This window comes from Podarcis vaucheri, assembly GCF_965113315.1.
Source record: "Podarcis vaucheri genome assembly, chromosome: 3".
Classification (NCBI taxonomy): domain Eukaryota; kingdom Metazoa; phylum Chordata; class Lepidosauria; order Squamata; family Lacertidae; genus Podarcis; species Podarcis vaucheri.
Genome location: NC_138761.1, coordinates 35,574,092 through 35,600,118, shown reverse-complemented (window position 1 = coordinate 35,600,118; position 26,027 = coordinate 35,574,092). Strand labels below are relative to the sequence as shown.

The window sequence follows — 26,027 nt, the reverse complement described above, 5'->3', positions numbered from 1 at the left end:
GTAGACAAGCCTACCCAGATACTTAGAAAGCTGGTGTGAATTTTAACCTGTTTTAATATTGTAACTTTCTGAATGCTTCAAGCTATTGCTGTAATTTTTTCCCTTGATTTTCTTCTTTTATCTTTTTGTAAACTGGTTTGTTTGTTTGTTTACAGTCAAGCATGTATAAATTTTATGAACTAAATAAGCCTAGCGGCCAAAGAGACACTGTGGGAGAATCTTGTTCCTGCTATAAACTCACCGGCTAGGCAACCCAGTCAGATGGGTAGGGTACAAATAAAACAACAACAACAATTCCTAGGCAATGCCCTCTGTCTCTCAGCTTCAGTCCCACCTCAGGTAATTTGGGGGTAATAATGATGACCTATCTTAAAAAGTTGTTTTAAGAAATACAACAAGAAAAACCGCTTTGAACACTCTTAAAGCATTATATAAATGTTATGTATTATTGAGATGATTTTCACCTGCATAAAAGCAGTCCAACATTTTCCCCCACCCACTGCTTTTAATTCTGCTGAGGTTGAAAGGCCATTGATCAACTTGAATTAACACACCTGATTATTAGAGCTTCCATGAGGAAATCCAGCTCGTCTTGCTCTGAACAAACCTCTGGCAAAGTCTAGACAAGAAAGAAGCAAGAGGAAAAACGTGAACAAACTGTCCTTCTCATGGACCTGCACGGACCTATTATAGACTCCATTCCTCTTACAAGGAAATTTTACAGTTGCTGCCTTTCTTATTGACAGAGGCACTCTGTATTTAAGAGCTGTAAAACAGGCAGAAACCTGTTTTCCCATCACTCTGTCTCCAAGCAAGAAAAAAAACTCCAGTTGTCTGTTGATGGAACCACCCACAATAACGGCTGTAAACCTAGAAAGCATCAGAATGCAGAAGGGGAAGGGGCTGGAAGGCAACAGGAAATCATGCTATTGCTTAGAGCAGTCATGGCCAAACTTGCCCTCCAGATGTTTTGAAACTAGAATTCCCATCATCCCTGACCACTGGTCCTGTTAGCTAGGGATGATGGAAGTTGTAGTCCCAAAACATCTGGAAGGCCAAGTTTGGCCATGCCTGGCTTAGAGGATCCTTTCTAACACCCAGAGATTCTTCAACTAACTGGAGTTTTTAAAGATGTGCCTGGGAATTAAAAATCTACCATTGTGTTGAACTAAAAATGATAATGATTTCTGAAGAGACATTCTAGATTCTTCAGTTTCCCCAACCTGCCATAATCAGGAGAAACCAAGATAGTGAATTCAGACATGTTGCTTTCATTTGATGAAATATGACACCTAACCATCACCACGGACACTCGTCACTGGTTTTTCCACTTACTTTTACAGCCACTTGCAAGGGACTGGGGTCGCTGGGGATCCCAACCACCTGACCTTCGTACACCTCCCCAAAGGCTCCATGGCCTAAACCCCTAGGCAAATCAGAAAATGGAAGGAGGATTAAAATACCACACATATCTCAATATGTCAGTTTCATACAAAACAGAGAAAGGTTAGGCCTACGTAAATCCCTTGAATGCACACTGTCAAATGTTCATTTAGGGAAAATTCATTTAGGGAAAGAGAAAGAAGTTCTGCACCCCTGAGATTCTGTGTTGCTCATGCCTGCTTCCCGCTTTATGGCATGTTACAAACTGGTTACATGGAGTACTGTTAATGTAATGTTACCATTGGCACTAATAGACACTCCACAGAGGAACTTGCCACTAGCAACACCCTCAGCTCCCTTGTTAAGTGGTACGGATGCTGATGAAATATTCAGAATTTGTATTTATGCATAAATTTGTGGTGTTCCAACACCCTGAAGTCCACCCCAGAACTAAATCGCATTGTATATGTTTTCACTGTGAATTAATCATTTTTGGCTCCTAGAAAAAGGAAAGGTTTTTTTAAAAAACAAAAAGAATAATCGCATAATGACACATTATACATTATGTTGACTTGCTGCTTCCAAACAACATCTCTGACCATTAGCTACTATGGCAATAAATCACCTGTACTTGGCCAACCCCTTAGTTACGCAAAGGCCTCATTAGTGCAACTTACCCATAATATATTGCTGCTTAAAAACAAACAAACCCCAACCATCTCTAACTATGGTATCTACTATGGCAGCTGATCACTTATACTTGAGTTATGGGAAGGTCCATTCTCCCAACAAAAAGGGAATATGCTGGGCTGCCTTGACTAAGATTAAAATAGCCACGGCTTGATCAGGATTCTGTAATGAAACTGTAATGTTGTGGGCAAGATTCCTGCATTGCAGGGGATTGGACTGGATGACCCCTGGGGTCCCATTCAACTGACTCTAAATGTAAGCAAGATGAACTGTTCCCCCCATCCCCACTGCTATAATACATTGTGCAGGGAGCAGGGAAGCAATATGGGCAAAATCCTATTTTCATATGCAGTACAGGACAAAATGAGGGAAATTTGTAACAGCCCTGCTGGATCAGCCAAAGGCCTATGCTATTCTAAGGTCCTGTTCTCAAAGTGACCAGCCTATGAGAAGCCAGCAAGCAGGACTTGAGTGATCTCCCCACTTGTGAATCCCAGCAATTGGCAGTCTGAGGTATTCTTCCTCTGACAGTAGAGGTAGAAGACAAGTCATCAACTTCCGACAACTACTCTTCCCAGTCTTCCTCTTTTCCCTCTGACCACTCACTGTTGCCCCACCACCACTCCCGTTCTTCCATTGGCGATTCCCCAGCTGGCTCCTCCCACCATTCCTCTCCATCCAACCAGTCCATGACACTGGTTGACTGCTTCTACTGCCCATTAGAATGAGATGAAAAGGGAAGGCAGAGTTGGGTACCACCTCAGTCCGCATCTTCAGATGATCTCATTCAACAGCTTCAAGTAGATGTTGACAAGCATGGCAGACAAGATGGAATTATTCTAGGGGCCCTAATAGCACAAACGTTGCAGCCCTTTCTGGAACTGGCCATCCAGCATGGTGCTCCCAGTTCCCAACCCACATAGCCCAATCAGAAGGGTTTTATGGTTGGTAGATGGACTCATAAGGATAACATGGATGATGGCATCAAAGGATGCTGAATGGTCCAAAAGAATCAACAATATCACACCTCTCCATCTTTATTGTGGCATAAGTCATCTACTGGGGATATTAAGGTGGTTTGCAACTGCTGACTACAGACCGTGGCCTTAGCATGTTGGAAGTGTACAATGGGAGTAACAAATTCTGCATGGCACCCCAGACTCACAGCAGAGTAATTGTGTGCCAAAGCTAAGCATGATTACTGTAGATGTTGAACAATTTTTATAAAGTGGGTTTTGGGATTAATTATTTAAAAGAATACAAAAAACGAGCAAATAAATAAATCATGCACCCTGTTAAGATAGATTTTCTCCTGTGTGCTCATTACACAAGTTTTGTGTCACTGCTCATTCCAGCCTTTGATTAATAAAAATATAAAAACGTTGTACGTGCAGCAGAGAAGCAGGCAAATCTCAGGAGGGCTTTGGGGGTCCAGAGGCAGAACACGGCCACTGGGGCTCATTGAGTTGAAGGCTCAGCGTGTTTGTATGTGGAGGTAGGTAGAGGAAGAAGGGGGGGGGGAATGGAGCTATCACCCAATGTTTCACATGCACAGAGAGTTGCAACTGATTGGGTATATTTGTGCAGAAAGGAAAATATTGAAAGCAGGCTTGAAACACAGGAAACAGCAAGAAAAATAAGCAATAAACACAAAGCACAGAACAATGCAGGCAGGCCTCTCCTAGGGAAAAGACTGCATCAATAAAACAAATTTCATCTCAAAGAACATCGCCAATTACTATTCCAGAAATCAACATAAAAAAGTAACTAAGAGATGGATTTTATTTTTATTTTTTTGCACCTTAAGGGGCCATTAGGAGGAGTTGACAGATTTCTGACAAGTGTGATGGACTGACTGTCTCAGAAGGAGGGGTCTTGCAAAACCTGTCTAGCTGAGTTTTATACTGATAACTTAAAAGCCAATACTGTACACAATAGTGGAGCCATCAAATTGCCAACAGACTTGCTTAGGACTTTTCCAGGAAGCTAATTTAAAACCATAGGTAGGTTTTGCACAGGATTTTCTTTCAATAGCAATACTTGGGTCCTGGATTATTATGTTTTCCCAGGACCCAAACCATGATGAGTAAAGAAAGACAACCCCCTGCCAATTGCTCTTGCAACAGCTGGTTGCAAACCCATAATACACAGAACAACTGTCCGGGTTGGTGGTCTGATGGAAATCAACGATGGGGAGCCTCATGCAGAGAAGCCAGGGAGAGGACAGCAACCTTATAGAATCAGCTTGAACCATACAAGCCTCTTGCTTTGCCTAATCCTTATAGGACTGATAGCAGGAATGCCTCCTGCAAGTCATCACCTGTGGTGGTGTCTCTGTAGAGACAAAAGTTCTCTTCTCCATGAAGCTTCTATAGCAGCACAGGCAATAAGAGTCAAGCAGACATGGTGTGGGAGATAGGTGGTTGCATCCCCCCTGAGTTTTTCTTTTTACCTCTGTTTTCTCATGGTCTAAAATGCACAATTCCAGCTGGGACTAGCCTGGTAAGAGCTTGGCACTTGGATCCTGCTACATCATTAGACCTTTGGTGCCTGAGCAGCAGCAGCAGCAGCACATCTAAGCCAACAATTGTTGCTATAAATTTTATTTTTTGGCTCTTTGATGGATATTGACTGGTTCTAGTAAATGTTAGATGGCCTGTATTCTGTTCAATTGGTGGCTTTATTTCGAGAGTGCCACAGCATGTGCTGTGAGGAAGGCTGCCTCACACTAGGGAATCTGAACCGACAATTTAGAGATTTGCCCCCTCAAACATGGGAACAAGATCCACTGCAAAGCTGTTTCTCCCCCCCCCATGTGCCCTCTGCGCAGATATAATAAATTAGGAGCTGTTTCTGCCTTGTGTTTTTCAGATGCTTGATTAAGGCTCCTAGCTAGTTCCTTGGCTTTTTGTACTGCGCTATAATTTCTTACTACAGTAGGATCACACAGCATGTCATGCTCTCCAGTGAACAGGCATCACCACCTCACAGCTTTACAAGCTGAAATGACATTGTCATGATAGCAGCTACCAATTACTCTTGACACAGGAAAGTCATTCTTACTGGCACAGGGCCACCATTTTTTAAAAAGCCAAATGTAAAGTGCAGCACTCAATACCCTCCCCATTACTTCCTTCTTTCGCTTCCCTGGGTTCTCTGTCATGCTCCAGATGGATTAAAACTTGGTGATTTCCTCACTGCCAGTGTAGGGCAATGTCAGAATGCAGTGCTCCCTGGGGCCCATCTGGGCCTAAGATTCCTTATTGCAGACGGTGTACTCTTGTTATTATTTTTATGTTATTTATTGAATTTATATACCACCCTATGCTAAGAAATCTCAGGGCGGTTCACAGAACAAAATCAAAATATCAAACCACAATATAATCAAAATAAAAACAACAACCCAGTAACACCCTCCTCATCAAAGGGATGGGTGCAACACATGCTTCCAAATTCAGACTTTTCTTTGTTGCTCCTGTGGGTAGGGCTGGAAGCAGTGGGTGAAAATTGCAGGGAAGCAGACTTTGCCCAAACGTTAGGAGAAACTTCCAAACAGTAAGAGTTCTTTGACAGTGGAACAGAGTGCCTCTAGGGGTGGGGTGGGCTCCCCTATGATGTGTCCTGAAAGGCCATTTATCAGAAATGCTACAGTGGCATCCTGCACTGCAGATGCTGCCCTGAGCAACCTTGGGCTAGGCGAAGTCCAGTATCCCTTCCAACTTCCAACTCTAGAATTCAATGAATGTACAAGCCCTCTCTGATCAACCTTTGACATCTTCAGAACAAAGACGCTCAGGTATCAGAACCGGCGAAGATCATCCACTGCTAGTTCCGATGGCATGATGCTGGATGGACTAGGTCTCTGCCTAAGAAAGTACCATTGTGTGCCCACCTGAAGGGTAGATTTGCTTGCCCAGTGTAGCCTCACTAGGTTGGGCTTACTTGCACCTCTATTGGATGAAGGCAGGAGTAGCCTTTACAGGAAATAGACTGGGCCCTCTTCAGTTTGGCATGTTCACCGAGCATGAACAGTCCAGAGCTAAAACTCAAAACAGTGTGAACCTATTTCCTACAACAAACCATTAACTGAAAGCCAACCATGCAAACAGTGGCAAGTGAAATTTAGGCACCCCCATCCTCCTCGAGGTTGGAACACCATTTGAGCATTTTAATTAGTTAGACCCAATTAATTCACAGTTCAAACATATGTGTTGGACACATAAAGCTTCATTAAGGATTGTTATTTATAACTGAGATAGTTATAAGAGAGATAGTGTACCCATAGACTGTAATGACTCTCATGTAAAGCATAAAGTTCAGAAATCTTTCTTCCCCACCTTCCCTGGCCTCCCCTGCCACTCAAATCCTTTGGGATGTGTGTATTAAAATGTTAACAACTTTTAATTCTAACTGCTTAATTGGTATGAATCAGCTGTTGTATTAAGTGTGAAATCTGACCATATTTGAGATCTTTTCGACCCCAACATATTTGACGGGCTTAATTTTTCTGCCTCTCAGTGAGGAATAGCCTTTTAGTGAAATCTTCAATTTGCATGTGTATTATTATTATTATTTAATGTACACAGGGGTTTGAGCATATGAAGCAACAACTGAATGTGAGGGGGCACACAAAGTTAGGGGGGGAAATATAACCCCCTTTTCTATACCCTTATAGGGTCAGCTACAAATCTAAATACACAGATAAGGGTTAAAATTAACTTTCTCCTATTGGAATTTACCTTAACTTGCTAATGCTTTCCATCTAAATCCAGATCCATGTTAGACTGGCACTGCTATATCTGGGTTTTCTAGTGCCTGGCAGAGCAGATGCCTTTGCTGATGTCACTTTTATTGCCAGAGACCCAGTCACAAGCACTGGCAGAACCTCCAAAAGGTCACTGCGCCAGATGTCAGTGCTGTCTAAGCGAGCCTGGGCAAATTATAGCCAGTGCCTGAGGAATTACTGAGCTTTATATATGATAGCTCTTTGGATCATCCATAGGAAGCAGGTGCCGAACTTTTCTCCCTACCTGTCAGGCTGAACAACCTGAGGGGAGGGCAGAGATCCAGCTTCCATCCATTCTCCACTATCTTTACACCCAGAAGACCATTGCCACAGCAGCAGTGGTCTTGCATGCTTGTGAATAAAAAATGAGTGTGTGATACTGCCAAACAAAAGGAGAAGGCGCATGTGTGGATCTGCTCATGCACATTTGCCGCAGAGCGCATCCGAGCATAAAGAAGTCAGAGAGGCTGGTTTACCTTATCAAAGAGATATTTTTCCGGGGCACCTCTTTGAGGTCACTAATGGATGTAGTCTTCCCTGCAAAGCAGTAATTGGGGTTGTAGTCAGTCATAATGGTGGAGGTTCGCAGCTTGCTCAGTTTATACTCGGGGCTCTGTAACTCCATCTGCATAGCTTGAAGTTCCTGGTGTTTCCGACGGTACACTAGAAACAGAGCACAGTAAGTTAGGGGTGTGGGCTTTCATCTGAGTGCACCTTGAAAAGCAATTTGCACTAAGAGCTCTGGTTACTTCTACGCCGCTCAGTCTGAAGCTGGGGTTTCTTTTCAGCTTTGAAATTAAGATAGGAGGCGATGTAATACTTGTAGTTCATATGAGGCAGGCAATCAAGTGCTGATGGATGGTTAGGGCCCATGGAGTTCTGTGCTGTGCTGCTTAGGGAGACCACCACAGAGTGACTGCCAAGGCAAGGTGTATGGGAGGGGTGCTGTGCACACACCAACAGTCGGTGATTAGCCAAGTGTCAGTCAGGCTGGAATCCACTCTCCAGGCTGGCACGAGGCCAATTTGGTGTTGCGCTGGCCTGGGAAAACACATTCCAGAGGTCCCATGTCCCATGTCAGATCACGGGGCACAGCAGGCACCATCCCACAAAGGCGCTCAACCTCAGAGATAAGTGTCACTGTTGAATGATATCACAGCTTGCCACAACTAGAGGCATCCATTGACCCTGTGGAAGATTGGAACTGCCTCACTCCTTGCTGCACCATCATGGATGTTATTTGCAACCACATTTATTTTGGAATGCAAATTATTATATATATAAAAAAGGAATGCATGTGGTTCTTCTTCCTTATATCTCTATCTACACACACACACACACACACACACACACACACACACAGTGTCAGCACTCAACTTCCTCAGAGAGCTGCCAGGGCCACAGCAGGGACCACACTAGTGCCAACCCTGGGTGCTGGGTCTGAGAGCCTCCCAGCATGTAAAACTTCCTCTAGTACCCCAGAGTGCATGATGGCCCATTTAGTTGTGAAAGATTTTAAATTTCAACCAGGAGCCCATGGATGTAGGTAGTGGCACCTGCCCTGTGGAACGCCCTCCCATCAGATGTCAAGCAACTATCTTACTTTTAAAAGACATCTGAAGGCAGCCCTGTTTAGGAAAGCTTTTAATGTTTAATGCTGTATTATGTTTTTAATATTCAGTTGGGAGCCGCCCAGAGTGGCTGGGGAAACCCAGCCAAATAGGTGGGGTATATATAATAATTAATAATAATAATAATAATAATAATAATAATAATAATTATTATTATTATTATTATTCTAGGTACCAAAAAAAAGAAAAGAAAAGAAGAAGTAACCATCACAAATACTCTTACAATGCATTTCTTTTTATACCCCACAGGGCCAAAGCAGATGTGGCATTTGTCAGGTACTTTGGGCTTCATGTAAAGCTGTTGTTTGCTATAGAAATGAGTGGTATATCCCCTCCCCTGAGCTGGATCAGAACCATGACATGGGAGGAGGAGAGGGCTTTAACCCTTTCCCCCTGCAATGGACCTGATTCGATTCAGCCCTCCCTTGAAGTTTGCAAGTGAAGGAAAGGCCTCATTAGTGTCAATAAGGGATTTCCTCCCATTGAAAATACCAGGTGCAAGGCTATAGACTCAGGTCCCTATCAGACTCAGGGTGTGGGGTAGGGTTTTTGCCAGCTATTTGCAAAAGAAAACAACAACAACAACAACAACAACAACAACAACAGTAGTGCAGGACCAAACTGCATGAAAGTTGTGTCTAGCTCTTAATTTGCCTTCCACAGAAATGCCTTAGTTCTCCCCAGTGTAGAAAACTGAAACGGGGCTCTTGCAGAAAGTGTGTGGACTCTAGTGCCCATCAATATTAGTGACGCATGTGATCTGATTCACATGGAGCACAGAATAAATAAATATTTGGGAGAAGAATTTTGGAAGGGTTTTAGACCTAGTTTTCTTTACTAATTTTCTGGTCCTTTCCTGCCCTTGAGAGTGTTTTAAAGGGGGCAACTAACATTTTGTGGATTCCAAACTCATCCATCAAGTCCTTGTTTTAACCTTTCAAGTTCCTGTGGGAGCATTACATGCCTAGGGGGGAAAGTACAAGACTAGAATTAATTGGAAATGCAAAAAGTTACTTTGAAAAAGTAATTGGAGCTGGGCATGAGAGTTCCCACAGCATGTTCTTGACTCTGGGCAGATTAACACAGTACTGCAGTACTTGTACTGTAGTTTCAGCTCTATATCTATTCCAACAGATAAGTTACTTTGCTGTGTGCAAGGGGTGGAGGGAAAGCTGATGGAGTGAACCTGGTGTAGTAATAGGAGCAGGGATTTGAGAGCCTATTATCACGCCTCCACATTTCTCCTATCGCAAGACTCTTGCTTTTAAGAACTATGCAAAAGACTCCTTCAGGATTCCAAGGCAGAAGTGCAAGTTGTGTGTGTCCAAGAGGGGAAATTAGTCCTGCAACACAAACATGCAGCTTCTTTGTAATTTTTAACAAAGTAATGAAATTTAATGTGTGCTTGATTAGTTGGTTTGTTAAGATGAGGAATGGCCATTTGGTTGCTTGTGGGCCTGATCTAGTCCTTGTTGTTGTTTAGTTGTTTAGTTGTGTCCAACTCTTTGTGACTCCATGGACCAGAGCACGCCAGGCACCCCTGTCTTCCACTGCCTCCCACAGTTTGGTCAAACTCATGCTGGTAGCTTCGAGAACACTATCCAACCATCTCGTCCTCTGTCGTCCCCTTCTCCTTGTGCCCTCAATCTTTCCCAACATCAGGGTCTTTTACAGGGACTCTTCTCTTCTCATGAGATGGCCAAAGTATTGGAGCCTCAGCCTCAGGATCTGTCCTTCCAGTGAGCACTCAGGGCTGATTTCCTTAAGAATGGAGAGGTTTGATCTTCTTGCAGTCCATGGGACTCTCAAGAGAGCCAGTGTGGTGTAGTGGTTAAGAGCGGTAGACTCGAAATCTAGGGAACCGGGTTCGCGTCTCCGCTCCTCCACATGCAGCTGCTGGGTGACCGTGGGCTAGTCACACTTCTTTGAAGTCTCTCAGCCCCACTCACCTCACAGAGTGTTTGTTGTGGGGGAGGAAGGGAAAGGAGAATGTTAGCTGCTTTGAGACTCCTTTGGGTAGTGATAAAGCGGGATATCAAATCCAAACTACTACTACTACTACTACTACTACTACTACTACTACTACTACTATTCTTCTTCTTCTTCTTCTTCTTCTTCTTCTTCTTCTTCTTCTTCTTCTTCTTCTACTTCAAGAGTCTCCTCCAGCACCATAATTCAAAAGCATCAATTCTTCAGCCATCAGCCTTCTTTTATGGTCCAGCTCTCACTTCCATACATCACTACTGGGAAAACCATAGCTTTAACTATATGGACCTTTGTTGGCAAGGTGATGTCTCTGATTTTTAAGATGCTGTCTAGGTCCTAGGTCCTAGATCTAGTCCTAGAAGTTTCCTGGCACTCAAGTGTCGGAAACGTATAACTGAATGCTTTGATGTGGGTTATCTGTGAGAGGTCTAGTTCTGTGGCCCTACCTTACTTATGTATCTCCTATGATGTTATAGTTTATAGTTTATAATTATTGTGTAATGTTTTAATTCTGACTATCGGTCGAATAAAGAAATTGATTGATTGGTCTAGTCCTAGCGGTTCCTTATCTAGTCCCTAGAAGCAAGACCAAATTTCATTACTGTGATGAACTCAACTAGATGGCCTTAGGCCAGATACTCTCTCTCACCCTCAGCTCCCCATCTATAATAATAATAATAACTTTATTGTACTCAGCCCATCTGATTGGGTTGCCCCAGCTACTCTGGGTGGCTTCCAACAGAATATAAAAAACATATGATGCACCAGACATTAAAAGTTTCCCAATACAGGGCTGCCTTCAGATGTCTACAGAAGGTCGTATACTTGTTTATCTCTTTGACATCTGGCAGGATGGTGTTCCACAGGGCAGGTGTCACTACCAAGAAGGCCCTCTGCCTGGCTCTGTAACTTCACTTCTTGAAATGAGGGAACTGCCAGAAGGCCCTTGGAGCTGGACCTCAGGCTGAAGCCCTGTATACAATACAGTGTACTATAGTGCTGGCCTTCTTTGCAGGGTTATTTTTTAAAGATTACAAACAGCACAATGTATTTGAAGGATGTATTTGTTGTTGTTTTTGCACTTTTAACTGTGAGGAAAACTGGCATCACCCGCCAACTAGCATCACCCAGGGGTGTGATTTGAACATACACACCAATATCTTTGAAGTAATGATAATGATAGAGATTATGATCGCACCATCAATGTTCGTGGCACTTCACAGAATGCAGAAGGAATGGTCCATAACCAAGAATGTTTAGTCGTCTATAATTTGACCCAGACAGACAAAAGAGAGCCTTTTAGGGAAGCAGAGGCAGGGATAAACCGGATGGGGTGGGAGAATTATAGCAATTTGCCAAAGCCTGCTCAAGTGATTTTCTAGCTGAAGCGGGATTTTAACACAGGTCATATACAAACAGCCTACTTAACTAATCTATAAGGAGACAGCCAGAACACAACATGTGTGCTATTAATAACTTTTAAAAAACCTGAGGACTGCAATAAATCACTCCATCAGTCAATAAGCCAAGCAATCGATACATTTCTCACTCCTTTAATTTAGTCCATTCCCTTAATTCAGCCCACTATGTGCTGCGTTGGTTGTATGTGAAACTAGGATATTCTGCAGCTCAGATAAAGCTCCGTTCTATAACTGGGCTCCTCTGCTGTATCAACAGCCATTTACAATGGTCACAACGGCAATCATTCTTGCTATGCCATTCAGGTGATTAAGGCCGGAGGATGCACCACATTCAGTGAGTATTGCTGATTTCAGCATGTTTTGGGTCAAGAAGGAACTCACCTATCATGATCCCAGAAAAGGCTAGAATCAGAGCAGCAACGAGGGCAGATGTCACTACAGACAAGACCAAGGAGAGGGAAGGATTCTTCGTAGGCAGTACAGGCTCAGCTGGAACAGATGTGCAAAGACAGAAGGCATTAAGTTGTTCTCAGCAGCCTGCGGTAGTTGCAAAATACCTTAAAAGAGATATAGACTATTAAGGTCTCTTCATACATTACATTTTTGGAGTGTAACAAGGAGGTTTTTGGTTTTTTAAAAAGAAGCTTACACCTAAAAATGCAATGTGCGAATGCAACAAACAGGTGTTTGAAAACACACAATTCATGCAAGAATGGGGACTGGCTGCAACGCCTACTGAGTGCACATTCAGTTGCAAATCCAGCTTTGTTATTGTATCATGCATGAAATTGTTTGGTTAAGCCAAACCATGGCTCAGTGCAGGTACACGAGCATGCATACTGCTGGGGAGAAGATCGCCGCTGCTTCACTCCTGCCTGGTCGTTCTGCTGTTGAGCCACATTGAGCTAGACCATGGTTTGGCTTGGTGTGCCATCCAAATCAAAGCTCAAGGTTGGCCCGCTCAGGAAATGAAGTGGTCAACTCAGGTGGCGGATCTGGGCCCCAGGAGTGTGCTGCTTATCACTGCTGCCTTCCTACACGAGTGTGCCCCCACCTCCTCCTCTTCTGCCATGGGTGCCCCCCACTGCTGCTGCTGCAAATACACTCTGCTGCAGACACCTGCCCCCCTATGGTGGTGGTGGGCAGTGCCAGATTTAGGTATAAGCTAAACAAGCTATAGCTTAGGGCCCCACTCTCTTGGGGCCCCCCAAAAAATGTAAAGGAAAAAACAACTGTATGTACATTTCCAAAATATAAGATAAAATACAAATAAAATAAAACCTACATACAGCAACAGTGGCAAATGGCTTTAGATATATATATCAGGTCCGTAAATTACCGTATAGCATATATTCAACACAAAAAACAGCGACAATATGTTGTTGACAAAGGACAGCTGGACATATAAAGGGCCCCATTACCTTCAGTAGCTTAGGGCCTCATCAAACCTAAATCCAGTCCTGGTGGTGGGTATGTGCCTACAGCAGAGGCAGCAGTGGCAGCAGTGGCAGCGGTGATGGGACATTTTGCCTCAAGTCTGCTGTTATTGTTGCTATTGTGTTATTTTGTATTTAAATTGTTTTACATTTCTTTATTGCAAACTGCCCTGGGAACTTTATGTGATGGGATGGTACACAAATATCAATCAATCAATCAATCAATCAATCGGAAGGATTTTTTTTTTAAAAATAAAAAATAGTGAACAATCTTCCACTTCCACTGCTGTATTATCTAATTTAACTCAGAGCTGAAACTGGCAGCTGCTTTGCATTTTGGGCCTGCCAATTTAACATTTTCTCCCTCTCAGCATTTATGGCTTTTCTTTCATATCCATTGAGTGCCAATGTTAATTTCCTGGTAGAAAACCATCTGTTTCAATGGCTTGATCTTAATTGAGGAAAGTGGAACAACGGGCCATTGGAGGGTCACAGTTCCAGGAGAGCTGATTGCAGCAGAGGTTCACCCTGCTTTCTGCACAATGTAAAGATAGCAGATGGAATGAATGGGAGGGGCAGAGACAAAATACAGAGCCATGTGGCGGGAAGGCAAAGTTTGCTGTGGTATCTTAGGAGCTTCTTGGCTTATTATGCAGTGTTGGGAACACAAGCAGGGTTATTTTTCATCCAGAGTTCACTGGAACTCAGTTCCTTCACCTCTCAGGTGGACACCATGGCCATTACAAGAAAACAAGGGAGGCATTCATGGTGAGTTCCAGCACCTCTTTTTCAAGAAAACTAGTACTGAGCACAAGAGTTCAGAAGCAGAGGCTGATTTCACTGGACAGCACTGATGAAATGAAGTGAAATTTTAGCAAGTGGCATATAGGCTGTGAGGGGATATAATATTCTGACAGGTAGAGAATTTTAAAGGAACTCACTGCAGGAAGCAGAATAGGTACACTCTCATACTGAGATATTTTCAAATAATGTCAAATAATTGCACCACAGTAGAGGTAGCATACTTAGTACGATGTTTAATCTAACCTTCTTGAGGATTTTTTTGATGATTTGCAGCCCAGCTGCAGATTGAAGTCTTATAGAACAAGTATCATTTGAAAACATAACCCCCGCCCCCACATTGACCACATGCAACAGGTTCATATTACAAAGGGGATATGGGGCTGTGCTGCTGGCCCTGCCTCCAACGACATGCCCACCCATTCCCCTCTCAGCTCCACTCCTATGCAATGAGAATAGGTCTGAAGGGGGAAACGTCTCATGGAGGCTCCTCCATGGAATCGCCAATGGGTGCAGAGCTCCCAGTCACATAGAGGAACCTTCACAGGCACAGCTGCCTCCCTCTTCAAACTTCTGCTCAACACACAAGAGAAGGAATGGTGAGGAAGCCCAGAAGATTGTGTGAAATCAGTGCGGCGGCCAGTAGCACAACCCTGCTTCCCATCTGAGCTAAAGTAGGCCTTTCCTGTTCGGCTTCTTACCTATGCAAGAGACACCATCATCAGCCAACACATACCCGAAAACACATATGCAAATAACCTCCTGTGTCTTCATATCAATGTGGCACATATCGTGATCACAGTGGCTACAGTTCACATGCACTTTGATTTCGACTTCACCGTGCCCATCTGTCACTGTCATGGATGAAAGAAATATTACTAATTTGTGATCTAAGTCAAATGCTCACCCAAAACAGGGCACAGGCACACCCATAAAAGATTTGTAAGCAAGACAATGGTAGACTACCAGCTGACCTGAGGTGGAATGAGCTGAGGGGCCTTTGCTATTGTGTATTAGGCAGCCTATTATCAAGATGTTCGTACAAATATTATTACCCCGTTGCTTAGAAGAATGCCCAGTACTTCTAGTTTGGAATCGTCCAGTTTACTAGAAGGCGGAAAACTAGAGATTATAGCAATAGTCGCAAAATTTTGCATGACAGTCTTCAAAATACACCAGTCGTGTTTACCCATTGGATCTATATAGCCTTTCCATCTTTCCTTTAAATTACTTTCCAGTTAAAAAACAATTCTCTGTCCTGGCTGCCTTCCAGACGAGTTCCCCTGAGGTAATTTGGGGGGGGGGCTGAAAGCAAGTTACTACCCCAATATGATCTCTATTACAGCAGCCTCCTCACTCTGAATCTCTTCCCTCATCATCATTGCAGAGTAAGATGGGGGTGTCTGTAAAGGAAAGACAGCTTCACACACAAACTTCTGGACTCACTGATTCAAGAAAATAAACCCTATGTTATGTCAAGAGCAAGATTTGCTGTTGTTTGGCCTGAGGTATGTACAAGTTATTGTCTTCTTTAAAGGCTTTCGCCATGCCCAATTTAGCACCTTAAGAACTTTCAGATTATTCCAGACATGTTGCCCATATTCAATCTAATATAGCCCTTCAAAAGTATTCAGATATTTTACAAACACATAACAATCACTCTCGCTGGCTGATTAAAATACCTTTTAATGCAGGGGTGTACAATGAACCATAATAATTATTAATAAAAGATACACCATCTTCTCCATCCATCTCAGGGTCATTGTTTTCTGCTGCATTGCCACCTACAGAAAACATGAAAACACCTTAAAATATCATTGTGATGCCAAGGTTTTAGAAGAAAAAAAATAACACAACACATATAAAAGAACAACAAAGAGTCTTGTGGCACCTTAAAGACTAACTAATATATAGCAGCATAAGCTTTTGTGGGCCCCAGATTCCACTTCATCAGATGTGGGTTAAGTAGATATATATACCCTGAGTACAGAGAGAAGAAAAATACACACACCACATTTTAGCAAACTGTAGCCCCCAAAGCCAAGCAATACGAGAGACTGTTGCAGATCTATCACAGTTCCACACAGAGGACAAATGAATACAGAATCAAATACATGGCTGTCATCCATTCCTGACTGTCCCACTCTCATTTAATCTCTTTTCTATGCAAGAGAATGGGCACAAACAACATTTCTAAAATGACAGAGAGTCTTGTTGCACTTGACAAGGTTTACATATTTTGTTATGGTATGGCATAAGCTTTTGTGGGCTATAGCCCACACCATCAGATCAGTGTGATTTTTTTTCTTTTGGAAGGCACCATATTTAGTCACATGGAAAGGAAATAATAGAATTGTCAAATCACAGAATTGTAGAGTTGGAAGGGACACTGTGGGAAATCTCTCCATATATTTAGGATCCTACCCCATGCATCTGACGAACTGGGCTCTAGTCCACAAAAGTACACGTCGTAAGAAAATGTGTTAGACTTTAAAGTAGCACAAGGCTCTTTGTTTTTGCGGCAACAGATTAACACAGCTAAGCCTCTGAAAATTTAAAAAATGGGAACACTCAGAAAAGAGTAGGGGCCCATTTTTATCTCTCAGGACATTCAATAGTAAGATGTCAGAGCTGCCATTTTTCCAAATACTTTTCAAAGATGGATTCCAGCAATAATATGCAGAGCTGGAATTCATTAGTAAATCTCACTCTGCAGAATTTCAACTGTACATTATGGAAAGTCGCTGCCATTTTTAGGCATCTTTTTTACCCAGTTGATTGTGCTATGCCAATTGCTTACCAGGGGGACTGCATCTCATGAAGTGGGCTCTAACCTCAAAGGTTTGTGCCACAATATTTGTGTTCCTTTAAGGTGCTACAAGACCCTTTGGGACAGAGCCAGATTAAGTTAGTTGAACTTTGGTTCCACTGAAATCACTGGGCAAATTGATCATGTCTAAAGCCCCCGTCGATTTCAATGGGAATGAAGTTCAACTAATTTAGTCAGGATATAAGACATGGTTGTTGTTTTCTGCAGCAGACTAGCACAGCTACCCTTCTGGTATTTGTCACTACAGCACGTAAAGGAAAAATACTAATTACCAACTCTACAAAATAAAGAACATCTGGCAGAAAAAAGGACAATCATCTGGCAAAATATTAAGTGACTACTGGGTCATTTTAAAGAATTTCAGTTTAATAAGCGGTTTGAATGATGCAAATGAGTATTTCAGCACAATCCTGGGGAGATCCATTGAGCAAAAAGATTACAATTGTGGGGGGTAGTAAACTGCTTTCAGGTTGTTGCTTTGTGACAATCAAGCGGTGTATAATTTTAATGAAATAAATAAAAATCTTCACTGAGTTGTTTGAGTGACAGATTGAAAATGCTGGTGTGTGCAAAAGTCAAACTGCTGTTCAAGGCATAGCAATAATCAGGTAAGTTTTCTCTTTTATCATGTTGAGTCTATGGTAACTCATCTTTGGCAGATGCCATACATCAGGTATAGCCAAGGTGATGCTCTCTAAAGATGGTTGGGCTCCAACTCCCATCAGGCCCAGCAAGAATGACCAGTGATCAGGGATGATTGGAGCTAAAGTACAACATCTGGAATGCACCACATTTGCTATTCCTGTCATGCAGATCCGGGGTTATTACTATGTACAGTACAGATTCCTTTCTTGTTACCCATTCTTAAGCCTGCCTAAACCAAATAATCAATCTACCAGCACCAAGAGTGCTATTTAATTTTAATCTCCTCTGAAGAAAAGCAGGAAATGAAGAGGAAAGCACATCTGAAAATTTAAATAATCGTACAAGGTTATTTTCAATTCTATTTTTCAGAAGCAGCATATATAATACACATGCAGTTCAGTAAAATTTTGAAATCATTTGCTTCCTCCAGTGTTCTCACATATATAGGTGGGTTCCCCCCAACCATTTTGAATTGGCAAACAATAGGATGGAGTCACTACAAGATGATTTTTGTTCTTGCATGAGGGATCATGTGAATGCTTCAGTACCTCTCAGCCATGTGTCGAGAGCAAGACATGCCACATTCTGGTCTAAACAACATTTCGCGTTTCCCAGGATTTAGCACATCCAACATGTATCTGAGATGTGCCAGCATTCAAATAACCAACCAGCATGCATAAAACAAAATTACCTCATGGTGATTTCTCCACAGCTGACACCACATCCATCACATGTTGTTCCCAAATAGGAAACTAGGGACCACCACAGATGAGAAGATTCAGGATGGCCCAAAAGATTGGAAGACAGGTAGTGAAAATTATTGTCCACCCGGTGATTTGAATTTTAGGCTCTGACAGCTGTCATAATAGGCCTTCAATACTGCTGTTGCAATTGACTTCTCTGGCAACTGGCAACCATCTGCAATGGAGTCAAGGACTGATTGTGAAGACTGAATTACTTGCCTTGTCTAGAGATCAAAGCCAATGCATATTTGTGGCACAACAGTCTTCAGGCAAAAGTACCTTGATGCCATAAGGCACAGCCAATGCCTCCTGCTACTATTTCATCATTCATAAACACAAAACATCAAGAGGACACCATCATTAGTCAAAATTCACAGCAAGACCTTGAAGGTTGATGGCATGTCCTTTTGAAAGAACTTCCCACCATTCAGGACTGGTGCTTTTGGTTGCTTTTGCCAAGAGCTATTCAACATACACTATGCGACCAGCATTAACTGGTGCATAGGCTAATAAGTACCAGAGCAGTTTGGCACAGCTGCAGTGTAAATTGCAGAGGCTTGATGCCAAGTCAATCAATGCCAAGCCAAACACCATACCCCTCCCAAAATGGATAGGGGCGCCCCTGTCATTGTGCAACTCCCTTTGGCTCTGCATGTGTCCAGGGCAAATGTATGCAGCTGGAAGTGTGCTGTACTCATGCAAGTTCTCTGTGTGATCTAGAACCCTGTATGATCAGGGTTCTAAATCGTGTTGGGAGCCTGCGCTAGTGCAGCAGGAAGTCCACTTGCCCTGAATAGGTAGGAAGCCAGAAGGATTTGTGCAATAGCAGGGTGGAGCCAAAAGCATGGTCCTACAGCCCCTTTGTCCTCGTGTTGACCGTCTAGGCAAGTAACACCTGAATATAGCTTGCATCATGTTAATGTTCATCTAGCATTAAAAGGCAACATATACACAGGGGGTCAAGAATGCTACACAAGCCTCCTGCCTCATCAGCATCTATAGCTGGAAATACTAAACTTCATATTCTAAATAAACGAGACCAAAATGCATAAGTTGTGCAGTTCAATGCTGCACAACTCGATTCCATGGAATAATTTGCTTTTTCAAAAAAAGTAAAAAAACAACACCCAGACCAAACAACAAGGAGTGAAAAGAACACCAGGGGCATTGTGCAGGGAAATTAAGTGTGCTCATAATGAGGTCTGAAAGCTGCAGAGGCACCTTCCATGTAACCAGCTGAAGCCCTTCAGACTACCTCCTCTCTGCCCTCTGATCCTTTAGCACACCTTTAAACTCTTTTTCTATAGGTATGAGGGTGATAAACTTTGGGGAAGAGGGCACATATGAATCGGGATGCCCAGAATTCCAAAAAGGGACCCCATTATAGCAATGAATAGATTGGTACAACCTTGGCCATGCAGATTCTTAGACCCCCCGTGCGTTAACACTTAGCACTACATGACATTCAAATATACAGATAGCTATCGATGCAAATAGAGATATGCCAGGTATAGGGAAATTTTGTTTCAGCAAAGTTTTGCTGAGCATTAGCACTAAGGGAGGGGAAGGGACACCTTGAACACGAAGCCACTTTACCTATATATCCTCCGCCTCCTCCACCTGAGGAGCACCCCCCTCCACCCCCTCCGAAACCCCCTCTTGTCTCCCACCCCCACTTCTTCATGGCCTGGGGGCAGGATTTTCCTCCGGTAGCGCCTTCCAGCAAGGATTTTCCCGACCAGAGGAAGGAAGTGTTATCATTCCAGCCACCTCCACCACCTGCAGTTTAAAAAAGAAGAAGAACAAGAGTTTGGATTTGATATTTATCACTATCTGAAGGAGTCTCAAAGCAGTTAACATTCTCCTTTCCCTTCCTCCCCCACAACAAACACTCTGTGAGGTGAGTGGGGCTGAGAGACTTCAAAGAAGTGTGACTGGCCCAAGGTCACCCAGCAGCTGCATGTGGAGGAGCGGAGACGCAAACCTGGTTCACCAGATTACGAGTCCACCGCTCTTAACCACTACACCACACTGGCTCTCCAAAAGGGAAAATGGTTTCAGTAAATTCCCGTTGCATCCATAAAATGCAGGAGAAACTCAGCTAGGGTATAGGTTCCTTACAGGAAAGTACAGAATTTGTGGAGCACAAGTCTCATCTATACTATGTATATACTTTTTTTTTAATAGGGTTTAAGTGCTATAACAATAATTTATTTCTTTTACTCCTCTCCCCCATCTGACTCGGTTGGCCCAGCCACTCTGGGTGGCTTCCACAAAAATACAGAGGGAAAGGTGCATGGCAGGGAGGGAAGAACCACATCAAACATTAAAAGCTTCTCAAAACAGGGCTGCTTCAGATGACTACAATTTTTTTTAATAGTTGTTTAACTCTTTGCCAGAGTGACTACCAAAAAGACCTTCTGCCTGGTTCCCTGTAATTTTACTTCTTACAGTAAGGGAACCACCAGAAGACCCTCAGAGCTGGACCTCAGTGTCTGAGCTGAACGATAGAGGTGGAGATGCTCTTTCAGGTACACAGGGCTGAAGCTACAGCTTCCTCTGAAGTAGTATGTATCAGAATGAACGAGCGGGGGAGTTAGTTGCTGAAAATTCATTGCCTCTCTTTCAATGGAGGCTCAATGGAAACCTGACACACTTAAACCTGTTTTTGTGCAGTATCAGTCAAAGTGTACACATGCCTTTGATGCTGGATTGTGGAAGGTCAACATGACATTATGGTGCCAATAGGGCTGGACCTGCCATGTACCAGGATGACGAGGAAACAGATGAAAGCAGAAATTGTGCCTGAATGCTGCACCAAGACTTTTAAAGTGTCAAATCTAGTGTATCTTTTGCTTTAGGTAGCAAAATGTCTTGGTCCAATACTGACCAACAAAGGCTTTCTTTATATCATAACAGTAATATGGGAACACATATAGTATCCTCTCCGCAAATGACAGGTTAATCCAGAAGTTGGGCTAACAAGGGGAGAAACCAAAGCTTATTTGCAAAGCACATGCTTTTGTGTTTAGAAAGTGCCAGGTTTGAGCCCTGCTACCTACAAAGAAAAGGACTGGGATACATCCCTCTGAGACTGGTGAGCTGCTACCAGTCAGAGTAGACAATACTAGGCTAGATAGTATAATAACCTGACCTTCTATAGGGCAGCTTTCTATATTCCTGATTATTGTTTTTGCACTGGGTCTTTTGGAAAAGCAGCACAGAAATGGATCTATGAAACACAAAATTCATCTAGAAAACAGGATCTCAAAGAAGGCATTTACTTGAAAGTTTCAGACCCTAGGTCAGCAATGAAAGGACAGGGGCTGTTACAATGAACCTTATGTTGGAGTTTGACATTCCTTTGGTTTCTGTGTCACACTCCATTTCCTGCCTGAACTCTTTGAGGCATGTTGTCAGGAGCTGGACTGAGGAGGAATGGTGAGGACCCCACCCCTGAACCTTCCCAAGAACAGGAGGACAGTATAGATTTATAGCAGTGGTTTGCAGAAGGTCATAGTTCAGAGACTGCAGAGAGAAGAAGCTGGGAAATATTGGGAGAAGAGCAGCAGGAAGAAGAAATGCCAGGGGAGAGACAGCTGACAGACTCAGTGTCTTTAGAAAGCATTCCTGATCCCACCGCCCCGGACCAGGCAGGCATTGAGAGTAGTAGAATAGAAAGCTCAGAGGCAGAAAACTCAGATCAGCTGATGCAGGGATGATGTAGAATAGGAGAGATGGAGGGGGTGGAACTTTACTCGGAGAGTATCTAAGAGAGACTGCATTTCTTTGACTCTCTCTCTCTGTGAATATTGAATAAAGTACTTGGTAAGAACTCTTCTTCATCTGCTTCTTGGCTGCCACCGTGGGAGGGATCGGATTCCCTGAAGCCTCATATATATTGAGGCAGATGTTCTGACACTAGATATTCTCTTTTCCCTATCTCAACAACCCCCAGCTGGAATCCACTATACAGTTGAGAGGGAATAGGCCCAGTTCACTCTAGAGAGAGCCTTTGTGTGGTTGGAAGAGGGTGTGGGCACCCTCTGTTTTGGACCACATAGATCATGGATGCAGACACCCTGTGCTACTGCATAATTGGCGCTCTATCTGAACAATCTCTCTCCCTTTTAAGGATGGAGAATCACATAAATCAGATGGGGCATCCACATCACATGTGACATTACCTGTGATGTGTGGGGGAGGAGTCTACTTCTGCTTCTGATCCATTTGGAGACACTGATTGGCTCAGTGTTTGAACTGGGCCAACAGTCATTCTCCTCCACCAGTGTTTTAAAATTTCCAATGGCTAGGCTAAAGAGAGTGCAGGAAGCAGTCTATCATTGTGAAAGGCTGCTTGTTCTACAAAAATGACAGAGATCTTCCGTTTTTGATTCCATCTCATCAAGAGGTCTGTTCCATGTGATGGATGAATCAAGCCTTTGGGAATTCAAAAGCTATTTTGGCTGGATTAATATAATTTAGTTTGGGTTGGTAAATAACTACATAAATATATTGACTTTTTAACATTTTGGGGAAATTTCCAATAAATTTATTAAAAGAAAGAGAAAAGTTGTATTATAATAATTAAAAATGATTGCCAAGTACTTGCAGTAATATATAATATAATATAATATAATATAATATAATATAATATAATATAATATAATATAATATATATAATAAATATAATATAATATAATATAATATAATATAATATAATATAATATAATATAATATAATATAATATAATATAATATAATATAATATAATATAATATAATATAATATAATATAATACTGTAACCAGTGGGAATTGACCTACAATGGCTTCTAAAAAGAGAACAAGAGCTGGAGACATTCATGCACATTAGCAAACTAATTGGAACTGGCAGAGAGTTGCTGCCCTTTGAACTCCCAACTCTGTGAGACATTCCTGGGTATGGGCTGCTGCTAAGAGAACAAAGTGATGAGGATGTCACAAACTACCTAGCAGACAGTCTTGCAATAGACATTTACTCTGAAGTGCTTGAAAAGTGGGAACGAGCAAACAGTTCTTTTGTTGCCCCCCTTGTAAATTCACAAGCCACAATCTTACAGAAAATCAAAGAGAACCGGGAGAAGGCCAAAAACATGTCTTGATAGAGGAAAACTAGATATTGAAGAGGTTTCCACTTTAAAACTTGACAAGCTTTGTGACATCCTCAAATGCAAATGTATCCCCGCTGCTGCTGCCCTGAATTTGGCTGCCCTGCAGATGCTAATTGCAAAGAGGAAGCTCACATTAACTGTACATGCCCTAAGGAGATGAAGATCCCTGTGAAGGAACTTGCTTTCAAAGGTCAGAGAGAGAAGACTGGACCACATCTATTGGACTACATCAGACTGGCTTGCCAGATCTGCCTCAGCATAACAGACAAGTTAAATAGCGGAAGCGGCAAGATGAGAGAAGGAGGCTTGCTGAATATAAGCAAAGAAGAAAGCAGAATGCTTCAATACCATCAAATGAAATTATTTTCTCTGCTGATGAAAATGAAGAACAAATAGCTGATGCCCAAGATGGAAATGATGGAAGTTAGGAATTAGGAAAACCAAGCAGGCCTTCCACTTCTAATAAAAAGACAGATTAGAAGTACATAATGTTGCTATGGAGAGCATCAGATATAATGTTGGCCTGTGTGCGACAGTTGCAATCCCCATTGCTTCCTTTATGGATGGTGTAGTTGATCACAATAAAGTCAAGAAGGGCCAAAGAAAAAGTTATGATAACCCTGTATCAAGAATTTGAATATCTTTGTCCGAAGGGTGAAATTGACTGCATCTTCTTGGACGGCTGTAAAGAGACAACTAAAGGTTGAAAGCATACATTTCAGATCAACAGTTCCCCATCAACACCACAGAACAGCATTATTCTGTGTGCAGTGAACCGGATGAAAGATCTCTACTGCTTCACTCAAAGAGAGAAAAACCAGCAGAAGCTACTGCTAATAATCTTGTACATTTCACGAAGAAGTGCATAGATAAGAGCCTGCAGGCCATTGGAGGTGATTCTACAAAAGTTAACACTGGCTGGGAGGGTGGTGACATGCATTGGGTAGAGGTCAAGCTTGGTTGTAAGCTGATCTGGTTGGTTTGTGCCCTCCACACCAATGAGTTACCCTGCAACACTTGATCACAGCACTTGATGTGAAGACCTTGTCTGACAGCAAGTGGACAGGTAACACTGGCAAGATGCTAGACACAGTGACAGAACTCGAAGCTGATCTTTCATTCACCAAACTCTCCACTGAGGAGCCTCTTACTTCATGGAGTGACAATGTCATAAAGGATACGTCTACTGATCAAGTGTACAGGTATCAGATCACACACGCCATAAGGTCAGGTAAACTTCCCACCAATCTGGCCCAGTGAGCCTTTCAAGGTGGTTAACAACAGCAAACAGGCTATGTCGCATATGAATGTAGACACATGAGAGATGTGAGGGCTGCATCAGTGGCCAAGGAACAAATTGGCAGCTGATGTCCACGAGCCGTTCAGAGCAAGACTTAATGAAACTTCTTGTTTAAATTTCTTATTAACTGATGTCATTACTTTCTAATGTTGTTTTATGATTACAAGGTAATGTTGTATGCTTAGTAGGACATGTTTTATGCAGAGAAACTAAATTATTAATAGGCATTACCTGACCTTTTCAGAAGGTAAAATTAAAATTCTGTGGTTTTTCCTAGAGCAGCGTATGTGCTTTTTAATCAAACATAGATTTACCAAGCCAAATGTTGTCCAGTCACAAATAATAATAGCAGATTTGAATTCATCACACTGAAAAACATATTTTTAAGACCCCTCACTGAATAAATGTTTAAAAATTAAACGCCCTGCCCTAAAATGACATGTCCTAGTGTGGTGGTATCTACTCTTCAGAACCACTATCTTTTTGATGCTTATTGAAGACCTTCTTTTTTTCCAACTAACATTTTAGGTGGAGATTTTTATCCCAGTCTGTATCTCTATTGGAGCTAAATGGCTTTTAAATAGGTTCTTATTGTTGATGTTTTTATTGTTAAGTAGCCTCGGGACGTTTTATGGGAAGCGATTCATAAATGAATCAATCAAACAAACAAATAAACAAACTATGCTTTATTAAGCTGGGAGAACCGTGTCTGAGAAGGATATAGAAGGATAAAAACATCAGAATTTTTTAAAAAGGAAACAGAACTGAAAAGAGGCCTCTGTGGTAAATATCGGTGCATATGGATATATGCAAAATAAGACTGCAGAAAAAGTTAATGATCTGTGTGGAGGAAGAAAAAGTGCCTCAGCAATGGCCAGAATGGGAAGAATCCATAAAATGTTTTTTTTTCCCAAAGGAGCCCTGCTGGTGCTAACGGGTATTGTACTAAGTAAGGTGGGCGTCTACTTTTTGAGGTAGTACTTTTAGCAATTAAGAGAGACTGAGAAAGAGGGAACACTGGCCAGAATAGGGAAAGCATTGGGTATACCCTGTGTTAATAAAAAGCAGCAGATACTAGAAAATTGAACTATGCATAAATGGCATCTCAAAACTCTCCATCATATTTTCAGGTAGAGAAATCAGAGATACTACTTCCATGAATTATCTGACAGTTTCTGGAGTGGGGAGGCTGTGCTCACCATTAGCAAATGGCAACAACCAAATT

At 42.4% G+C, this 26,027-nt stretch overlaps 1 protein-coding gene across 3 annotated transcripts in view; it reads right to left on the bottom strand.

The window, feature by feature from the left end:
- The window catches only part of ALK (ALK receptor tyrosine kinase), a 411,412-nt gene that overhangs the window by 20,551 nt on the left and 364,834 nt on the right, over positions 1-26,027 (bottom strand). Inside the window, exons 15-21 of one of the 3 annotated variants that reach the window (XM_082214794.1) lie at positions 19,949-20,131; positions 15,817-15,918; positions 14,836-14,988; positions 12,279-12,386; positions 7,336-7,522; positions 1,336-1,426; positions 555-619 (exon numbers count right to left, since the gene is read on the bottom strand). In XM_082214794.1, coding sequence (XP_082070920.1) covers positions 555-619; positions 1,336-1,426; positions 7,336-7,522; positions 12,279-12,386; positions 14,836-14,988; positions 15,817-15,918; positions 19,949-20,131 — 889 coding nt within the window. Of the gene's footprint in view, positions 1-554; positions 620-1,335; positions 1,427-7,335; positions 7,523-12,278; positions 12,387-14,835; positions 14,989-15,816; positions 15,919-19,948; positions 20,132-26,027 lie in introns of those variants that run through there. The other 2 variants (XM_082214795.1, XM_082214796.1) reach the window with 2 other exon arrangements.